The sequence below is a fragment of the Myotis brandtii genome, unplaced genomic scaffold (genome assembly GCF_000412655.1).
Source record: "Myotis brandtii unplaced genomic scaffold, ASM41265v1 scaffold131, whole genome shotgun sequence".
Taxonomy (NCBI): Eukaryota; Metazoa; Chordata; class Mammalia; order Chiroptera; family Vespertilionidae; genus Myotis; species Myotis brandtii.
The window spans coordinates 216,467-238,957 of record NW_005354632.1 but is presented as its reverse complement, the minus strand read 5'-3'; the positions used below and the strand labels follow the sequence as shown (position 1 = coordinate 238,957).

Genomic DNA, 22,491 nt, shown 5'->3' with positions numbered 1-22,491 from the left:
ACTGCTTAGGTTTGAAGCCCAGCATAGCTACATTCTAGCTGTGTGTCTTGGGAAAATTTCTTATTCTTTCTGAACCATCATAAAATACTATCCCATTGCAATATTGTGAGGATTATTTGAGATAATCTGGTACATATAAAGTGCTCAGTAAATGGTAGCATTTTTTCATTACCATTCTTCATCTCAAAGAAATGTGGACTTTTTGTTGTCTTCATTATCATTTTTCATGTATTTGTGCCTGCTGTTTCTCTGACTGTAGTCAGAAGTCATTCTTTCTCTGTGTTTTTCTCTTTGGCAGACCCTGCATTATTCCAGTTGTGATTTAAATCCAAAAAAAAATTTTTTTTTCTGATGCCTTTCCTGATACTAACCTAGAAAAGCTGATTATTTTCTTTTATATTATTCTAGCATTTCGGACATATTTTATTTAGAACAATTTTTGTTATCAGGTAGGGTTAGGTTTGGCTATGATGGCAGAAAACCTAATATAAAATATCTTCAACATGATAAATGTTCATTTCATTCAGATTAAGTACAGAGATGAGCTGTTCAGGGCAGATTTGGGTAGCTCCTTGAGCATCAAAGTCCTGGGATTCTTTGTCTTGATACTCTGTCAACTTCAGTATATAGCTTCAAACTCATGGTATAATGTGGCTCCTCAAGATAAGGTGGATAAACCTTCCAGTTACAGAAAAGAGGAAGGGATAGAGAAAGGTATGCAGCCGTTCTTCAAGAACACTTCTGGGGAGTTGATTACCCTATTTTTGCTTGAATACCATTGAGTAGCTCTTACTCATATGACCCAACCCTAGTAAAGAGAGGCTGAGAAATAATAGTCTTTTTTTTCCCTCTCTTTTGGCTATGTAGCCCTTATAGATTGTACTTCCTGTATCTTGTTTAAGAAAGCACTTCTCCAGGGTCATGAAGATATATTACTATGTTTAATTCTAAATATTTAATGTTTGCTTTTGCATTTAGGTCTTTAAATTCATATGGAATTGATTTTTTTATGCAGGGTGAGATAAGCTACCATCAGCTGATCCTTGTACCATTTATTTCCCCACTATTTATACATGCCACATTAGTTATATTAGTCTTTTGTTTTCTATTGGCTTTTTTCTTTATCCCATTATTAAACTGTCTTAATTACAATATTTTTGTAAGAAGCTTGATGTTTATATGTGAATCTTAATATCTAATCTTCTTCTAGGAAATTACCTTAATTCTCAGCTCTCTATTCTTTTCAGCTCTGGAATACTGTTGAAATTTTGGTGATGATTGCATTCAATTTATAGATGGGAGAATTGACATTGGTGCAATCTCAGATACTCCTGTTCATTAATGTGACAGCTTTATTATGCCAAATAATTAGCTAGCATATCGTTTTTATCATTTGGCTCTATCAGGAACCAGAACTATGCTATTTATTTTAGTTAGAGAATTTACTGCTTAGTATTATTAACCAAATTATGGGGAACTGAAAAGGCAAAAAGAGGACATTGTGGTATCACAAGAAGTATTACCTACAGTAAACAGCTGCTACCCCTGGGACTTTGAGAACAATGTGAAGAGATTAGGATAATTAAAATTTAGTATTTAAGGACTCTTGTTTCTGGGATCTTAGGAGGACTTTCTTAGAGCTAGGTTTCAGACTTCTGAGGAGCGGGTACCTAGCTAGTGTTTGGTATTGCTAAGGGCTGTAAGAAAGCTGATTTGGAGATTGTGTATGTATGGCAGGGGAACTGTAACCTGGAACTAATGGCCACTGCCTGGGTGACGACACTGTCAGAAACCAGAGATGGAATAAGTCCCTTCTCCTTCCTCTAGCCTTGTGTCATCTTAGTAAACCTCCTATTGGCATAGCCTATAAGGCAGCCAGCTGGCAAATGAGGAGAGGAGGAAGACCAGGGGAAAGGCTCAGGTGTGCTTCTGAGAGGGAGAGTGAGCTGGATGCTCTGTCCTAAAGGTCTTAAAGGTAGAGATTTTAGAGGAGGTCCCAGGGGAATATCTCAGTAGAATATTCATCAGCTTTCCAGGTGTGTGCTTTCAAGGGTCAGGGTCTCCACTAATTGATTGGTCGGTGCCAGGGGCAGGGAATCATTCAACGCAGCCAGTCCTGAGATCAGCTGTGGCATTGTTTGTCTGGTTTTGCTGCTTTTCTGGGCCTGGAGCTGAAACACAACTGAGGCCTAGATATAACCTCTAGGGACAAAAGGTTAGGGGATCCAAACTGCATGACCAGTGATATGCTAGGGGAGGAAAGGTCACCCTGGGGGGCAAGGTCCCAGGCTACACTTGTCCTTTGCTAGGCACCTGGGGATTTCTACCTTGGAGACCTGTACATAGCCCATCATCCTTGCTTTGCTCATCTGTATAACTGCCTACCACACTTCCTCTGTAAAAGACACTGTTCTAGATTTCATGAAAAAATTAATGAACAAAACATAGTCTTATCTCTTTCTTGAGTTTATATTCTAGTTTTGGGAGAAAAACAGTTGTTAACCTAAAAATAAAAAGCTAAAGTGAGAGGCAACAAGTGTTTACTTGAGATAAGAAAGAATTCAGGCAGAAACCCAAGTTATGTTCCAATTAGGAGGGAAGGCAAGGGATTTTATGAGAAAGGAAAGGAAAATAATTATATGATTGGAAGGAAGGAATTTACAAGTACTAGTATGTTGGTACTAAAAAGCTGAGTTATTCTCTAGCTATATACACATGGTAGTGTTAATTCTAAAAAATGTCCTTAATTTTCAATCCTTGAAGTCAGGATTTCTGCTTTTCTGTTAGCTTTACAAATAGCTGTTTGGGATATAATGTTGGTTTCACCCAGTTTAGAGGTTATTTTTGTCCAGTTAAAATATTCCAAAGGTTTGAGGAGTAAGACATGCCAGGTAGTTCCTCTGGGATGGCAACTCTGATTCCATTTTGAAATGACTCCATTTATAACATCTTTCACACAATAAAAAAAATATTCCAAGTTATACATAGTATATCCATTGGCGATAAGTGCTGTGGAAAGCAATAAAGAGTAAGTAGGATTAGAGTAAGTAGAGCTATTTTACATGGGGTGGTTATTGAAGGACTGTTATGGTGACATTTCTGAGAGGAGACCCAACAGAAACTGTGTGAACATAAGTAAGGCTCTCTCCTAATAGATATTATAGCTGAATATAGAATTAGAGGTTGATGATTATCTTCTTTTCATTTTCTAAAGATATAGTTCCGTTGTCTTTCAGTTTCTGTTATGCTGTTAAAAAGTGTCTAATTTTTCAAAGATAATGTCTTTTTGCCCCCTGTTTTAATATTTTACTTTTTGCTTTGTTGTAGTGTAATTCCCATTACCATGTGTCTTTTATTCTTTGAAGGATTCATAGTGTATAATCAACCTGAGGATTTATGTTTTCATCAATTTTGGAAGATTCTCAGTCATTACTCCTTTGAATAATGCCTATTTCCCATTCTCTCCCTATTCTCTAGAACTTCTCTTCTGTCTCTCTTGTGAGGGAAGGTATAAATTTTACAAGTAAATAATTATATAATAATCAGATGGTAACATGGTAGAGATATTAGTGGTGAGGGATTATTTCACTATTTTATATTGTGTTGTCAGAAAGACCTTCAGGTAAAGTACAGTGTAAAGATTGACACAGGAGTTTGGCAATTCTGGAACAGTAAGTACACCCATTTGGTAATAAAAAAGTGAGTCAAAGGAATATTGGAAGGAGATGATGTCAGAGAAATGGGGATCTGATTATGTTGGATCTTATTAGTCATTGTACTCTGAATGTAGCCAGAAGTCATTGTAAGAATTTGCCACGGAATAGTAGCCTAAACTGACTTAGGATTTAAAAGGTTCACTCAGCTATCGGATGCTGTATAGAGTGTAAGCCGAAGGGTAAGGATGAAATCAGGGAAACTGGCTAGAAGATTACTAAGGTGATAGAGGCCTGCCCTCCCTCTTTCCCTTCCTCTATATATTTGTGAATTTCTATTGCAGTGTGCTATATATTGGGAATGTATGATATGGAGTAATACAAAGCACTTTGCTTTTGAGGATGGGTATGATGATAGTTATGTTATTAAAAATAACATTGTAAAAAAAAAAAATAACATTGTATTGTGAAAATTCTATATTGGAGAAACATACTTGTGGTATCAAATGCTGTATGTATTCTGTCTATTAATATTTGGAGGACTTTAAGGTAATAAATATTTCCTTTTAATTTTTATTAAAAAAATTATAAATGTTATCTTTATATTGGTCAATTGTGTATATTCTGTGAATTCTTTGGTCATGCTTTCTGCCACTTACTTTTCTTTCCATATGTTAGAATTTTTCTCAGCAGTACCTATATTCATAGCAAACAGACTCAATGTAGTAAGGTTATTAATATTTGCTATATTTGTACAAAATTTCCTCATTAATTTTGTTCATATTTTTTTTCTCATTAGTAATTTGCATCTTGGGGAAATTCAAGTCTTTCTGTCATCATTTATTATCAATACTATTGATTTAATGCTTACAAAGTACCTTCTTTTTCAAGGATGTCTACATATAGTCACATTTTCTTCTACTTTTTTTGTTGTGATATTTTTGTATGTTTGTGAAATGGTTTTCCACATTGATTTCTTACCTAGGAGCCATTTTCTCAATATTATTAATTGAATAATCCATCATCCTACCATTTTTTTGTGTGTGTGCCTCTTTTACATTTATTAAGTTATATACTAGGAAAAATATTTAAAATTCATGAGGAGAGATAGAAGTGAAAATGAGTATTATTCTATACTGATTAGAACAAGGAAAAGGACCAGTGGAGAGTGCTAATTCCAGAAGTAGCTAATTACAGGAAGTAGAAGCTTTCAAGAAGAGAATAGTCAACAGTATCAAATACTTAGATAATTTCACAATGATATGTAAGATACATGAAAATGGCCCATTGTTCTAGGCCAGTGGTTGGCAAACTCATTAGTCAACAGAGCCAAATATCAACAGTACAACGATTGAAATTTCTTTTTAGAGCCAAATTTTTTAAACTTAAACTATATAGGTAGGTACATTGTTATTAACTTAAGTAGGGTACTCCTAAGGCTTAGGAAGAGCCACACTCAAGGGGCCAAAGAGCCACGTGTGGCTTGTGAGCCACAGTTTGCCGACCACGGTTCTAGGCAATTAGGAAGTAGCAGGAACAGTAGTGGAGGAGTTGCAATAACATTACCAAATGGGAGGGGAGAGATGAAGATGTAGAAAGTGGAAAAACATTCTCCACAGGATGTTTGCAAGAAACTTACGAAGTATTGAAAACTATAAAGTTTTACGTATATGTGAATATTTTCAATATATTTTCACAGAATTCAGAGGTGTCTGTGTTTGAAGTCAACATTCGATTTATTGGAGGCCTACTCGCAGCATATTACCTTTCAGGAGAGGAGGTGAGCAAAATTAAGTAATACGTTTGGTTTGGGGAAGGGGCTGTGAATGGAACTTAATAAAATGAAAGATTTCCCCAGCAGCATAACATTTTCTTAATTGTCAATATTAAGCTAAGGTTTGCTGAAAGAACTGGAGGGCACAAGTAGGACTGTTCCTTGGGAATAGTGAGTTTTTCATTTTGAGAACATAAATCCATCACAGATCTTAACTTTACATACACCACGTCTCCTTTGTAGGAGCGATCCTTCTTCAGGTGGTTGCTGCTACAATTAATTACATGGTCAAAACAAAGGGAGGGGGGGAATGAATAAGATCATAATGAAGGATGAATCATAAAGATTGAATATGGATCCTCCCAAGACCAAAAATTAATTATTAAAATTGTCTGGAAATTGACTACAGTTTTTTGCTCTAAACTTAAAAAACAAAATAAAACAACTCTGAGTTCTCTTTCTGGAAGTCTTGGTGTAATACACACAGACACAGTGGAGTCTTACGGTGATGGAGAAGTGGATGTGGGAAATTCCACTACTCAGATGGAATAAAGAATGGAATTGGATAGTGGAAGAGAGAGAAACTAAGGGAAGGAAGCTATAAGTAATTTATATTTCGTTTTCTGAGAAACTACTTCACCCATATATTCCATTAGTTTGTGAGAACTCTTTGTAAATTTAAGAAAATTCATCTTTTGTTATGTGTTTTAAAACATGGATTTCTGTGCTGTCTTTAGTTTTTTGTGATAAACTTTAAAATCATCATTTTTAGGATTTTTTGAACCTTTATGGCTTCAAGATGTTATTAGAAAGCCTTCCCCATGTTTGTGTTATTACAAAACAAAAATTCCCATTTTCCTTCTGGATTTTTATGATTTCATATGCTTGTATTTAAATATTTCATCTGTGTTGCATGCTTGTATAAAGAGTGAGCTATTCCTGTTCTACAATTCTTTTAGAAGCAATATGTTTGAAGATGTCGGTGTTTAATAGAAATGTTAGATACATAATATTGATTTAATTTGTAATTTTACTGTCAGACTTTATTATGTAACTCCGTTATACCTCCAACTTATCTTTCTATAGCCACTTCTTCAGTTCACATTTATTCTTTTTTTTTAATCCTTACCTGAGGATATTTTTAGAGAGAGGGAGGGAGGGAGAGAGAGAAACATCCTTTATTTCCCTATTGGCTGAGTCTTGCTGTATGAAAATACTTTCCTGATCTCGCCAGGCTGTTGCCTTGTTGAGTACATCTTCTTCACATGGACTGATCTGGGACTTGACTCCCTTTGCTCGGTTGGCCTTACTTTCCTCATGTTGGTTCCAACTGCTCTAGGACATTCCTGCTCACTCCAGTCATATTTCTGGGCTCAGACTCTTGACTTCAGGAGCTTCTGGGGTGACATTAAACAATAAAGGGAGGAAGAAAATGAACTATTTTGGTGCCTTCAATTTCAGATTTTTTTCCCCAATTCTCTGGAGAAAGGAGCACATTTTTCTTTTTACCTTTATGCTTATTTGATTATGTAGAAGTACTAAATAATTTGTGTAATTGGCATACTTGATTAATTTTCCTACCAAAAGGCATAGGATTCGAAATTAATTATGAACAGCACATGAAAGAGAAATATCAGCCTTGGCTGTTCACACTGGGCTCCCCACCTGAAAGTCGAAGCAGAATGTTGAAATTTTGGTTGCTGTTATTGGAAAACACTAACATGGTGAAAGGCATATGATGTTACCATTATTTCTATTTTTTCTATTTTGTGGAGGAAAGTACATATGATTTGGAGTTAGAGGTTGAATTCCTACCCTGCCTCTCTTTCGTAATGATATTTGGCAAGGCATTTACCTTCTATAATTGAAGTTTCTTAATCTATGACAATGTGAGAGTTCCCTTGAGAGTTGTGAGGTTAAGTTACATGACAGTGCCTAGCATAGTACCTGACTCAGTAGATATTACTTTGCTTTTCTTCTCCTTTGACTTTTTCCTGTGTGGTAAGTATTCTGTGTTACTAATGGGAATCCTTTTGTTTATTTTAAAATGGATATATATTAATTTTTTAGGATATAGTCTACTCATAAAGTAAAGAGAACATGTTTTACTTTTGTGACTTTCTCATACAGTAGAATATTACTGACCATTTTACTTTTCTCCTTGATCATTTTACATGGAAAGCTTTAATCCATATGTTTTAGGAAACCAACAATGAGTCCCTGAGGTCGGCTAAAAAGAAATAAAACATAGAAAAATAATTTGGATATGACAGTATTCTAATACCAGATAGACAACAACTCCCTATGTCTCATATAAGCCAGAAAATTACCTGTAACTTATAAGATGGCAAAATGCCTCTCTTATAGAACGTTTTACATGCATTCTGTGTTCTGGTATAAGAACCAAATGAGGGTCATATGTCAAACTGATAAAGCGTTCCTCTCCTGTTGATTTATTAATCTCATAAATATGAAACTTTATCATTTTATTTTCTTAGAACAAGGCTATTTATATTAAATATTCACAAGTTTAAAAATCTTGATGATTTATTATGCTTACTTCTCAAATATATGGCGTACCTTTTACAGATTGTCTCTTCTCATTTTTTATTGGTTATCAAAGTGGCATCCCTTCCTGAATAAGATAATAACATAATTTATGCGGATAACTGCGTCTGAAATCTGTCAGAATGGGTAGAGAAGTGGTTATGTCAAGTTTAATACATATTTCACAGATAATAAAAACAAAATAAAAGGAACACCGCCACCAAAATCTTTCCTTACCAAAACACAAATAGTACTGTATTGTCTGTGGGGTTAGGTCAATAGAATATCCTTTTTTTAAACTAAAGTCCTTTCAAAAAAGTTCTGAGTTAAAGAAAAAAGAGATGTAGAGTATTATTTTTTCCTGTTTTAAATATTAGTCATATTGTCCTACTGCAGTGATTCTCATTTTATTCTTTGAAAACCTAATTTTGCTCCAAAAATTGCTGCTATTTTCATTGAAAATTCCACACTTTCACTTTCTACCGATGTGCTGGTACTTGAACAAACATTCCACTATGCCTTGCTGACCCAGATAACATTTTAAAATATACTCTCCAACGTTTTCCTCTTAACTGTAAGAGTTAATCTACACTTCTGTACTCATTCTACATCTTTAAAGTCACAGAACTAATACCAATTCATAGTTGATGGTTATGGTTATGATTCCTGGTTTGACAGATCAGAAGGGTTTCGAGTCACCTACCACAGGAGCTAGAAATTTAGGGGTGAAATCCAGGAAGGAGTGAGCAAGAGAAGAGAAGCCCCCAGTTCTATATACATGACACTATATTTAGACCACATTGTTTCATTTCCCTGTATTTTTATAGAGCTATGCCATAATTTTCTGCCTAAAGTAAACGCTTATCCTTCCACTTCCGCCTGGTGAAGAACTTCAAGGCCCAGATTACTTATTTTAAGCATCTCTGTTGACGTCAATATACATACAATTAAATGCACCCACTTTAAATGTAAAGAAGCTATTTGGAGGGAATACGCATGATACAATTTTTGAAAAATAATTTTGCAATGTCAAGTAAACATTTAAAACTTAAAATTCTCTCCCTAGCCGGTTTGGCTCAGTGGATGGAGCATTGGCCTGCCAGACTGAAGGGTCCTGGGTTCGATTCTGGGTCAAGGGCACATACCTTGGTTGCAGGCTCCTTCCCAGCCTGAGCCCTGGTCGGAGTTTGTGCAAGAGATGTGTTTCTCTCACATCAATATTTCTGTCTTTCCCTCTCTCTTCCACTCTTTCTACAAATCAATGGGAAAATATCCTTGGGTGAGGATTAAAACAAAAATTTTAAATTCTCTTTGAGCCAGCTATCTATTTAGAAATATATTTTCTAAAAGTAACAATGTGGATACATAAGGTATACTCAGAAGGATATTTCATTGCAGTAGTGTGTTTGTAGTAACCAATATTTGAAAAGCCCATGAAGGGGGGATGGTTGAATAAATTAATACATCTCTTACTATAGAATGCTGTACAACTATAAACATAAGTTTGATATATTTTAACTAGGAAAAATGTGCTTGCTGTGTGTGTGTGTGTGTGTGTGTGTGTGTGTATGTATGTGTGTGTTTTTCATACATCCAGTCAGTTAGAATGCTGTAAATAACCCATCAATTTGAAATCAATTTGAAAGGATAGACTTGAGGCATATAGAAGAACGTGCCACTTTTCCTAATGAGGTATTATAATCCAATCTCAGTTTGGAGTCTTTAAGTCAATAGTTCCACAGTAGAGTACACAGACCTATATCTATTTTGATATGCTAAGGATATTTGAAGTCTTACCATGTATATTTTTGTAATAGTACACGATTTTAAAAGTTTAGAAACACTGATATTTAGGTAATTGATTGTTTCAGGTACCCAAAATAGCAGCAATTGGGACCAAGGGGTGAATCATTTATAAATCTCAAATGAAACTTGGAGTGTGAACTCAAATGTTTTCTTTTACTTTAATAAATTGATTAAACTTTGATGGAAAATGTTGAGGCATAAATGTACTTAAAGTACTTCAAGGGTATTTATCCAAATAGGGTTGTGTCTTTTTCTTTTGTTTTGATGTTTATACTAAGCTTGTATACCATGGATGAACATCTCATAGCCTAATGTTTTTTCTTAGATCTTTGCCAGCTGAAAATACAGATACTACTACCAAAACCATATCCTCATCTTTCAATTAATTGTAATTTCAGCCCATTGCACATTGGGTAGCTTTCCTCAGTATCCAATGTATATTTTCCCTGATTGCGGTATATGCTACATGGTACCTCAGAGATGTCATTTTCATCCTGTACTTGCATGTATCCAGTACATTTCAGTATGCATTGTATGAGAGACCAGCATATGGTTATGGCTGCAATTCATGAATTGATTACTATAATTTATGAATATTCATGTTTTTATCTCAGATATTCAAGATTAAAGCAGTCCAGTTGGCTGAGAAGCTCCTTCCTGCCTTTAACACACCGACTGGGATTCCCTGGGCAATGGTGAATCTGAAAAGGTAAGTTCTATTTGTATGTGGGTATTCTTGTTGTAGAATTCTATTTTAATTTATCTATTGGGGTTTTTATTTAATTTATGCATTTGCTGTTTCTTTGATGGGAATTATCTTCTACCAGATCTAGTCATCTCTTGCTCCTTCTCACATCATTCAGTTCTCAGTCAGATTGTGTCTTTTCAGAAGCACTTTCTCTGAACATTATACATAAAGAGCCTGCCTGCTAACTCACCTTCACTAGTACCCACTATTCTGTTTTTCTATTTAATTTTCTTCATAACAAATACCACTATTTAAAATGGTCTTATTGCCTAGCCAGTTTGGCTCAGTAGATAGAGCATCGGCCTGCGGACCAGAGGCTCCTGGGTTCAATTCCAGTCAAGGGCACATACCTTGTTTGCAGGCTCCTCCCTGGCTTGGGCCCTGGTGGGGCACTTGTAGGAGGCAACCAATTGATGTGTTTCTCTCATGTCGATGTTTCTCTCTGTCTTTCCCTCTCCCTTTCACTCTCCCTAAAAATCAATGGAAAAATATCCTCAAGTGAGGATTAACAACAATAACAACAACAACAACAACAACCCCCCCCAATAAATAAATAAATAAGTAAGTAAGTAAGTAAGTAAATAAATAAATGGTCTTATTTTTATGGGAGCAGGAATGTTATATGTCAGATCCAGTATTACATCTCCTGGAGAATAGTAGGCACTTACTATTTGGGAATGAATGACTGTCCTATGTAGTTACTAATATTTATCATTATTTCTTCCTTGATTCTCACTTCTAGCACACAAAAACCCGTTACTGGTACCATATTATTTTCAAAGATAGTGTAAAAACTGCACCAGCTAATTAAAGAACGTTAAATGAGATAGTGATCATGTATTGGTAACTTTTTTTTTTTCAAGAGAGAGAGGAAAATGAATAGAGAGATAGAATATCCATGAGAGAGAAATATCATTGATTGGCTGCCTTCTGCATGCTCCCTACTGGGGATCAGGCCCACACCCTGGGCATGTGCCCTGACCAGAAATCAAACCGGTGACCTCTTGGGCTTGAGAACTATTTTAATGTTTCCCCACACAGATGAATAAAATATGGCATATTGAATTGTCACTATACAAGTGGGTATAACATGAGAGAAAGACTTACATTTTTACTTTGTCCCCAAAGTAGAAAAGACCCTGGAGAATGGTTTAGAGGTCTAGTAAGAATAACTCTGCTACTTGAATAATTAATCTAGACTTCCAGTTCCAAACATGGAATAACTTATATCAGACTAACCCTACCACCAAAAACAATCATAAACGCTTAACCAAATGGTTTGGGGGCATTATAGAGCAACTAACTCAGGTGGGATTTCCTAAGATCATCTCCGTATAAACATTGGCTTTTCCCCCCCGAGGGCATTTTCCAAGTCACGGTACAGAGCAAGAGGTCAAGCCTAACATGGGGCAGAGGAGGCCTGGTGATCAGGTCCTGGAGCTGCCAAAATGAATGAGACTTGGGGCACAAAGTCTCAAGACAGGAAGGAATTGCAGAGGAAAAGCTCAAAAATTTATGTACAGGTTTTCCTCAAGTTGTTGGCTGATTCTGTGATTGCACATGCATGAGGCAAGACTCAAGGAAATCCAGCAAGAAAACAGCATCTGGAGGCTAGTGGGCAAAGGAGAAAATTTAAGTGACATGGTACTGGGGAGACAGAGGTTAGTGTTTGAGGGTGCAAGGTGGAGATCTCTTGATAAACACCCCAGGCTTTCAGCTGAGTCTCAGAGGGCCACTCCTTAGGAGTAGGGGTAAAACTGAAATAGACTACCCTTAACACAGCCTAAAACCGAGGTAATTTGCCTCTACTCAACCTGTGTTTCACAAGAAACTTAACCTTCTTAGAAGACAATGCCTAATGCCTTGACATTTTTTCATTTATATTGTCTGGCTTCCAATAACAATTATAAGGCAGGCTAAAAAAAAGACAAGAAGATATCCTAGCAATACTTCTGCACAAAAGAAATCTACACAAGATTATTCACTGTAAAAGTTTTCATAATAGCAAAATATTAGAAATATGCTGACAGACCACCAATAGGGTATGGATTAAATTATATCTGTTTGCATAGTATAGTAGCTTTCACACTGGCACTGTTAACATTTGGGACTGGACAGTTCTTTATTGTGTGATACTGTCCTGGCCATTACAGATGTTGCATCTTTGGCCCCAGCACAATAAATGCAAGTTTCACCTTCAGGGTTTGAGACAACTCAGAATGAATGCTCTCACACATGTTCATAGGCCTCTGGGGTGGGGCATTCCAGTTGCAAGTCATTACTATCATGGAATTTTGTGCAGCTTTAAAAAGAAAGTTGTTAATGAACGAAGATGTAAAGACCACTGAGGTACATCTTAAGAGTTAAAATACAAGGTACAGAGCAGTAAATATACTTTGCTATGTTTTGTTTAAAAAAGGAAGGAAATAATATATATTTGGATTGCTTATATATGCATTAAAAATTCTGTACCAACATATAAGTTAATGAAAGTGATATCTATGGGACTTGGTGGTGTGAAGAGAGATGCGATTTCTGGGGTGAAATATGTTTACTATATGCTTTTCTATGTTTTAATTTTTTAAATGTGGATGTAGTACCAATTCAAAAAATTTTTTAATAATAAAGTAAAATTTTAGTTATAAATAAGCTATTGTGTTAGATATAATATTTTAAATTTTATTTTTCAATTATAGTTTACATTCAATATTATAGATATAATAATTTCTGAGATATTTATTTAAAGTGTATGTATTCATTTAAAAAATATTTTGGTCTTTTTCCAATTCTTCTCCTTTTCTCTTTGCTTTCACTTAGTGGAGTCGGGCGGAACTGGGGCTGGGCATCTGCAGGTAGCAGCATTCTTGCTGAATTTGGAACACTGCATATGGAGTTTGTCCACCTTAGCTACTTGACAGGGGATCCGGTTTACTACAAAAAGGTTAGCTCTCTTTCTTTTGTTATAAAAGAGTTGCTTTGGCAGCACATATACTAACATTGGAATGACACAGAGAAGATTAGCATGGCCCCTGCACAAGGATGACACATAAATTCGTGAAGAGTTCAATATTTAAAAAAAAAATGTCCTTCAACATTCACAAAAAGATTTGACAACATTCACAAAAACATTCTCTAAGATTTGATGCTTAGAGAATGATTCCCTTTCTAGAAATATGTTTATTAGAGTTCTGGCCTTTTTCTTTTTAAATTACCTAAAGAGATGTCCTTTCTTTTTAGAACATATTTAAAATATTTACTGTTATTTGAGAAGTTTTAATGACTTGTAGGCTTTTTAAAAATCTCATTGTCGTCTCTGTTCAGCATTGTGCTGAAATTCCTAACTAGCATGGTAAGGCAAGAAAAACAAAATGAACAAAAAGTTCATGAATGGAATTGACTTGAAAAGGAAGGAAAAAAACAGTAATTAATCACAAATTACATGATTATCTACCTAAAATATTAAAACAGTCTACATTTAAATTATTAGAAATAAGAGCTTAATATATTTTTGAATATAGATATTAAAAATACGTAGCATTTCTCGGCATCAGCTACAAGAGGCAAGAAAGTGTCATTTTACAAAAACATACATTACTAGAGGCCTGGTGCACGAATTCGTGCATGGGTGAGGTCCCTCAGCCTGGTCAGCAATTGGGGCCTGCTGGTAGGGGGAGGGACTGTGGGAGGTTGGCCGGCTGCAGGAGGTTGGCTGTGGGAGTTCACTGACCACCAGGGGGCAGCTCCTGTGTTGAGCGTCTGCCCCCTGGTGGTCAGCGCATCACCATAGCTACCGGTCGACTGGTCGTAACGGTCACTTAGGCTTTTATATATATATAGATGTGGTAGGGACAAAAATGTAAGTTTTCTGCAGATAAATCTACCAAAAGATAAAGTTCAGAATTACTGAGTACTATTGAAGAGGACCTTAGTAGAGAGAGATAGGTCCTGCTCATGTATAGTTAAACAATATCAGAAGAATTGTAGTCATCTCCAACTGTACCATCAATTCAATGCCATCAAAACTCCAGTGGCTTTTTGCTTTGTATTTTTATTGTTGCTTGATTTTATATAATGATCATATGTCATAAAAATGAGGCACTTTAAAAATAGTAGCTTTACTTCACCACCACACACACACAACACACAAAGGCAGGGGAGGTGGTGAAGGTTCTGAGTGAGGAAAAAACACAAAGCTTAGATAAGTATAAAGCCATGATGACATTTATTTTTGTTAATTGCATTCTTTAGGTCATGCACATTCGGAGGCTACTTCAGAAAATGGATCGTCCAAATGGTCTCTATCCAAATTATTTGAACCCAAGAACAGGTCGCTGGGGTCAGTGTAAGTATTTCTAGTACAGCTGATGCTTTGTTAAAAGATTATTTGTGTGGAAACTTTTGCTTGATGTAGTGGTAAGTACACTACATGTAGAATGAGAAGCCCCCAGTTAGTGTCTAAGCCTGAGATTTACTAGTGCTGTTATCTTCGGCAAGTTTCTAATCTCTTGTAGCTTCAGTTTTTCTACTTGTAAAATGGTTAAAATATCCACTTTCTTGTTATATTTATTTCATCACAATAAAGAATTGCAATAAAAATAATCCTTTCATCCCCCCCCAAATAAATTGAAATTGCCTCTTCAGAATACATTGACTTTCAGCAGTATTAATTTGAGGATGTTATAGAAAGCTATTCAATGGTTATTGGCAAGGGGTCTTTAAAATCCTAGGGGAGTTGCTCTTATATCCTTTAGCAGCTGCAGCCCTTACTAAATTGTCCAATTTGTTCCTTTTAATGTTTTATATATTTTATATCAGCTTCTGAAAAGTACATCAAATTCCATTATTATCTTTGAGCAGTATACATCTGTCATATCTATAAATAGTCTGCAAAACAGTGAATTGAACTGAAATTTAACAATTCAGCTTTGGCTAACTATATTGTAATTAGAATAATGACAATGTTTGTGACATGCACATAGCAATCACAGAGAATAATTACTGGTAATTACCTTCAGGAAAAGTTCTTGGCAACAGATATAAAAGAGTATGGTAAGAAACCTAGATTTAAAGCCACATCATTAGTATTTTTTCTGGTTTTACTTTATTTTTTTTTACTCATTTTCTAAATACAATGCTTAGCCTATGCCATTTAATGATTGATGTGAAGAAAATATAGGAAATTGGTCATTACTAATTTATTAAATTTTACCCTAATAAATAAAAAAGTGGGAAAAACAAGAATGGGTAAAATATTTGAAGTTAGAAGACTAATTCTGGATTTTCCACTTAATAATTTAGATGTTATTTAACTTTTCTGTGCCTTTGTTTTTTCATCTGTTCTAATTGTACTTATTTAATAGGATGACCATTTGGATCATATTTTAAGATAATATATTTGAAAATGCTTCATAAACTTTAAACATATGATATAAATATTAGTTTTTAATCTAGAATTTTCTATAAAACACTAGTAAATCATGACATGCTGACACAGATTATGTGAATCATTGATATTTAGTAGTGTTTTGTAATGTGTTATCAATTTCTGAATATCAAAAGGAGCTTGGAGAGTCACGTTTCATTGAATTCGACACCTAGCAGGCATGTCTCAGTGGTTTAAGTAAGAAGTCAGACTACTGGGTGATAAATTCCATAGTTATCGTGGATCTCAGGCTTCTGCTGTGTGTTCATTTATTAAGCATACTAGAGGCCCAGTGTATGAAATTCGTGCATGGGAAGGGTCCCTAGGCCTGGCGCTGCCTGCTCACCAGCCCTGCTCTCTGCCACTGCCGCTGGCTGCCTCCCTCTGAGGGGTGACCGGTGGGGCGGTTGCGGGGGGCCCCCGCTGGCACCCACCTTGGCTGGCCTGGGGCCTGTGGACTGGGGGCAGCTCCTGCGTCTTCCCCCTGGTGGTCATTGCACATCATATCCACTGGTCGTTCCACCGGTCATTCCGCTGTTTGGTCAATTTGCATATAGGCTTTTATTATATAGGATAATCTTCCACTGGAGCAATAGCTTAGAAGAGTTGGAGAGAACCTCTGAGCAGGACTGTGACTACATGCTATAACCTGAGTAACATACCGCTAAACCGTAAACTCTGGCAATAATTCATGGATCCAAAAAACATTTCTCTTAAGCCATGATTTTGCTTTTTCCTGTTTTCCCTCACTAGTTCACCTCCTTTAATTCTGTTATACTTTTAATCTTGTTTACTTTCCTGCTCATTTGTTCTTTCCAGAGATCTACAATATAGCCAGAGCTTTACAAAACCCTGTATGTTATTTTGATGACTCTTCTCTAAGTATTATGCTCCAGAGTACCATTTATATCCTCTAATCATTCCATTCTCTTTGGGTAAACTCCCATGGCTCAAATCCATTTTATGTATTGATGACTCCCCAATGTATACCCCTAACTTAGTGCTCTCTCTGGATTTCTGCATATCTGATTGCCTGTTTATCATATTCATTTATATATCCAACTGGCACCTCAAACTCAACATGCCCCAAATTCAAACTCCTTTGAGGATCTGGCCTTCATTTCTTCTTCCCTTCAGTTAATTAGGCCTTCAGTTCTCTCCCACAGTTAATATCACCCCTGATCAATACATCCTCCACAATGGCTTCTAATTGATGGCTGCTGACTATCAGGTGGTGGTTGCTGAAAGTTGGGATGCCTGTGGCAATTTCTTAAGATAACAATGGAGTTTGCTGCATCAATTGAATCCCCCTTTCATGAACGATTTCTCTGTACCATGTGGTGCTGTGTAATAGCGTTTTATCCACAGTAGAGCTTCTTTCAAAATTAGAGTCAGTTAAAAGATCATCTTGATAAGGTTAATTAATAAAACTATTACAATTTTTAAAAGATTTTTTATGTACCACCTAAGATTATCTTGAATAACACAGTGGTTACAAGCTTAAAAGTCCAACACCAGCAGGAAGTATTAGAGTAAACTAAGATTCCCTAGGCTCCCACATGCTTTGGTTTTTATTCATGATTGAGCAGTGGGAACAAATTGGGAGACAAGGGAATGAGAAATTCAATATATTTAACATTAGCTAATTGTAGAGATATCCAAAAGGAAGTAACCTTACGAAAGGTTTATTAGGACTTCTGCTTCATGGTAGAAGATTGAGCTATAACTCTACCACTGTGGCCAACCATCCTTCCTGAGACTGCAATGAAATGAAAGTACAGAAATGTAGAAAGGAATCTATAATAATAAAAGCGTAATATGCTAATTAGACTGGACAGCCGAATGACCTTCCGGACATCATTCCGGACGAAGACGCGGTGGCAGGGGCCGAGGCAGAGGCAGTTAGGGGTGATCAGGCAGGCAGGCAACCAGTTAGGGGCGATCAGGCGAGCAAGTGGTTAGGGGCGAGCAGGCAGGCAGGCAGGCAGAGTGGTTAGGGGTGATCAGGCAGGCAGGCGAGTGATTAGGAGCCAGCAGTCCCGGATTGGGAGAGGGTGTAGGCCGGGCTGAGGGGATTCCCTCCCACACACACACGAATTTCATGCACTGGGCCTCTAGTAATCAAATAAGAGTAAAGAGATTTGGAGGCAAGTTGAGAAATCATAACGAACAAGATATTTCAACAAGCTTGTAGAACACATTGTGGCTGGGAGTGGGTGAGTAGATCTAAGAACAGCATAATCTAGAATATACTCCAAGGATTGTAGAAAAGGAAACTGTTGTAACTCCAGAGGTTTATAAACAGTAGGTACAAGTATTTGAATTACATGAGTGAAAAGTAGAGCTAAAAGCAGATATTTGTTCAAAGTCATTATAGGGAACATGGGCTTGTTTAAGGTACAAGTGAATTATTAGAGTACAGGCAGACATACTGCCTGAAGTGAATGAGGGCACTTTCCCCCCATTTATTACTTTCTATAACAAGATGACTTAATTACATAAGATACATGTATTTCGATAAAATGTAAGCATATAAAGTAAAAATTGAAGGGCTCCTTTTTTTAGATGTAATCATTGTTGACAGTTGTCTTTTCAAACCTTTTCTATGTGTACAATAGCATCCCTTAAACACGCAATTCTTTAGTAGTATCAAACTATGTTGTTCTGAAACTTGCTTTTTTGCCCCCTACTCAACAACATATAATAAATATCCTCCAGTATCAGGTTACAGATTTGCCTGATTCTCTTCAATGATTTCATGGTCTGCTAGAGTATGTATGTATATGTATGTATGTTTATACGTAATTTCTTTAGTCACTTTTTAGACATATGAGGTATCTTACTGTTTTACTAATGGAAATAGTCTTGTGATGCATTTAGATCAGTGTTGTATATTTGTGCAAATGTTAGTGTAGGGTAATTCCAGAACTAGGAAACCTAGGTTACATTTTGATAGCTACTATAACATTGCCTTTTAAGTTCCAGCAACTCTGAGCCATACCTTATCAACATTGTTATTAATCTTTTAAAATCTTTGCCCATTAAATAGACAAAAATGGAATCTCATTGTTTTAATTTGCTTTTCTCTGATCATTAGTGGAGTTGAACTTCCTTTCTTAGGTTAATTATCAATTTGCATTTTGTTGTTGTTAATTGTATGTGCCCTATGTTGGTTTTCCTTCTGTTATACTTAAGTTTTGTTTACTTTTAAATCATTAATCCACCACAAATTAATTTTTGTGAGCTAAAGATATAAATATTAATATGCATTTTCTCCCAGATAGACAGTTGTTTCCATAAACCTGAATAGTCCATCCTTTCTTCTCTAATTTGAAAAACTAATATATGAATGTAATATGTGATATTTTTCTTTTCATGCAGGGAAGATGTGAGTTTTGAAACAAAGCTTGAGGATGTGGGGTAGGGTTTATAGAAAGTCAGGAATAGAAGAGTATGGTTGCCTTGGGAATTATATTGTTAAATCGGATAAGATTAAAAGTATGGATGATATTTTATCTATAAAAATAAGAATATACCTAGGACAAACAAATATATACTAATAGCTATATAAATAGTAATCAAGGATATTGATTCAACAACTTAATATTGTGCAAGGTGACATTACAAAGGAATTCTTGGGCTTTTTTTTCTTTGTAGATTTCTTTTAATTTACTGCCTACTGCACAGAATTCACCATTCACTATCTATAGAAAAATGAGCTCTTTTCGGTTAACATCAGATTTTAGTATGTCTCTTACATTTAATCTTATAGCTTATATAGGTAAAACCATTAATATACCAAAGATAATTATTTTCAATAATGGAAATGTTTGGATGTTTGACACTATGCAAACTGTGTGACTGAAGAAAAAAAAGACTACTAAGTATGTGAAATACACCCAGCAGAAGAAGATTTTTCTAGAAAATTGGGTATATGTAGAGGAGAGTGATTATAGTATGCTCTTATTGTACTAAATTTGAAGTATGTTGGAAATAGAGCTGTCAACATAATTTTTAAATAGTCATTTTAACTGAAAAACATTATGTAATTGTCTTCTGTCTTCTCTTTTCTCCACCTCCATCCTTCTCTTTTCTCTTTGTTACAGATCATACATCAGTTGGTGGGCTGGGAGACAGTTTTTATGAATACTTACTGAAAGCATGGTTGATGTCAGATAAAACAGACCTTGAGGCTAGAAACATGTATGATGATGCTATTGAGGTAATTATGCTCAGAACACTTACCTGTTTAACATATGGCATATACATTGTATTTGATAGTGACAGATGGACATCTTATATGCATTTTATTATGTGCATTCATTGTAGAGTTTAAGTTTTTTAATATAAAAGTCTTATATTAAGTGTTCCTTTATTGTGGCATTTTAAAGAAATTATAGAAGAATTTACTGTAACATATTTATGTATGAACAATTATTTTAATTATTTTTAGTTATTGTCTATAGAGACTAGAAAAACTTCTGACTTTACATGCATTTCCATGAACATTTCTTCTTTCAAATGACCCATTGAACGTGTATATTGAGAGCCTCTGGGTAAATAATAAGGGCAAAACAGTATATAGTACTTCCCACGTGCCAGGCACTGTTCTAACCCTTTTACATATGTGAAGTAACTTAATCCTTACTACACTTCACACACGAGGACTTCAAGGCACTGAGAGTTGAAGTAACTTTATGAAGGATGCACCAGTAAGTGATGGAGCCTGGAACTAAACAGCCTGGCTCCAAAACCTGTGCTCTTAACCACAGTTCTATATTTATATAACCTCATACCACAGTGTTGTGGCAGTTTACATTTGGAACAAGTTTCATTCTTGGCAACACTTGTATGTGATATTTCCAAGCAAAAACTGTGAAATAGAATAGTGTGTTAACCACTTAGTATGTTACTTGGTTTCTGATCTAGTATAAACATATCCCTTTAATGATTTTAATCACTTTTTAAAAGTTGTATATTTTGTATATACTGTAAAGTATATACAATTCTGACTCTAGCTGTTGATCAGTACTTAGAGTTTTAGTTTGTTTTTAAATTAAACAAAGGTTATTATTTCCTAATTTATATCTTTACCTTTTAGGAAATCAATTTTCTATAATTGTTTACAAAAATACACAGGAGTTGAACTAGTATGTGGCATGTATTGCTTTGCTCATATACAACTTGATTACTCCAAAACTCATTGTAAATTAAGCCTTCCAATTTGGGAAAGTTACTGCTTTATGGAGTCTTATATTAACAAGGTTTTATAGTCAGAAGGATGCAGTAAGTTTGAACACTAATATTTTGCTTCTGAAGTTTTGAATATCTACTCTTTCTTGTAGGCTATAGAAAAACATCTTATTAAGAAATCCCGTGGAGGCCTTACCTTTATTGGAGAATGGAAGAATGGGCACCTGGAAAAGAAGATGGGACATTTGGCCTGCTTTGCTGGGGGAATGTTTGCACTTGGAGCAGATGGTTCCAGGAACAAAGCTGGTCATTATTTAGAGCTAGGGGCAGAAATTGCACGTACATGCCACGAGTCATATGATAGAACTGGTAAGAATATTAATAATGCTAATTACTTAGTCCAAAATAACTTGCCAGTTAAAAATATGTCCAGAAATTAGAAGGAAAATATATAGGCATTTTTATTTCAAAATAGTTATTCTAATACAGTAAATTACTTTCTTAAGAACTTGAATTTTAATTCTGGAAATGTGTTCCTGCATCATTTTCTTCTTATTTCTGAATTCTGCTACTGTTTTTGTTAATAGAGGTTTTTAAGAAGTTGTTTTAAAGACAAGAGGTAGGGCATTTTGGGGATGTATGGGATAACATTATTTATTTTCCTATAGTAAGAATCCATTTAGCCATTTTTTTCAACTTCTATGAAAAGTTACATAAAAGGACACAAAATAGACCAATTTAGGTTACATGCCTTGCCTGTTCTCTTGTGAAAATAAAAAGATAATTGTAGTTGTATTGAGTATATAATTGGTGTCTAGGTAACCAGTAGTTTCTTAGTCAGTTCTCTAATAATTTTTGAGTTGTTTGTTCCAATAACTAAAAGATCCTCTGGCATTGCTTTAGGCAAATATGCAATATTTCTGGGCTTCAATGTCCTTACCTGGAAAATGTGATGTTTCTCAGTGGTGACAATAATTGGGAATGAAAAATATATTTTTTATGTATAAAGCATAGATACACATATAGTTATAGATAGGTAAACAGTATGTATTATTAAAATTTCATGAAAAGAGAAGGCAAATCGGTTTTTAAAAAGCCTGAAAATGCGGTTGATGAAAACTGGATTAGACCTTCCAAGGTTTTCTGTGGCTTAAAAATGCATGTTTTTATATGAAATAATGGATGATGAGTTCCCTGAAAGACTAAAAACCAGTGATTTCTATTTGTGATTTCAGAAGTTGAATTGTTGCTTATATTAAATAACTGAATTTCTATTTTAAGGATAATTTACCATCAAGTACCATGACACAAATACAATTGGCATAAAATTTATTATGGTTCAAAATCT

The 22,491-nt window shown here is 35.3% G+C and overlaps 1 protein-coding gene across 3 annotated transcripts in view; it reads left to right on the top strand.

The window, feature by feature from the left end:
* The window catches only part of MAN1A2 (mannosidase, alpha, class 1A, member 2), a 62,012-nt gene that overhangs the window by 24,096 nt on the left and 15,425 nt on the right, over positions 1 to 22,491 (top strand). For all 3 annotated transcript variants that reach the window (XM_005859943.2, XM_014534526.1, XM_014534525.1), the window contains exons 5-10: positions 5,353 to 5,433; positions 10,395 to 10,489; positions 13,346 to 13,469; positions 14,777 to 14,870; positions 20,057 to 20,172; positions 21,296 to 21,512. In XM_005859943.2, the coding sequence (XP_005860005.1) occupies positions 5,353 to 5,433; positions 10,395 to 10,489; positions 13,346 to 13,469; positions 14,777 to 14,870; positions 20,057 to 20,172; positions 21,296 to 21,512 (727 nt within the window). The remainder of the gene's footprint in view (positions 1 to 5,352; positions 5,434 to 10,394; positions 10,490 to 13,345; positions 13,470 to 14,776; positions 14,871 to 20,056; positions 20,173 to 21,295; positions 21,513 to 22,491) is intronic.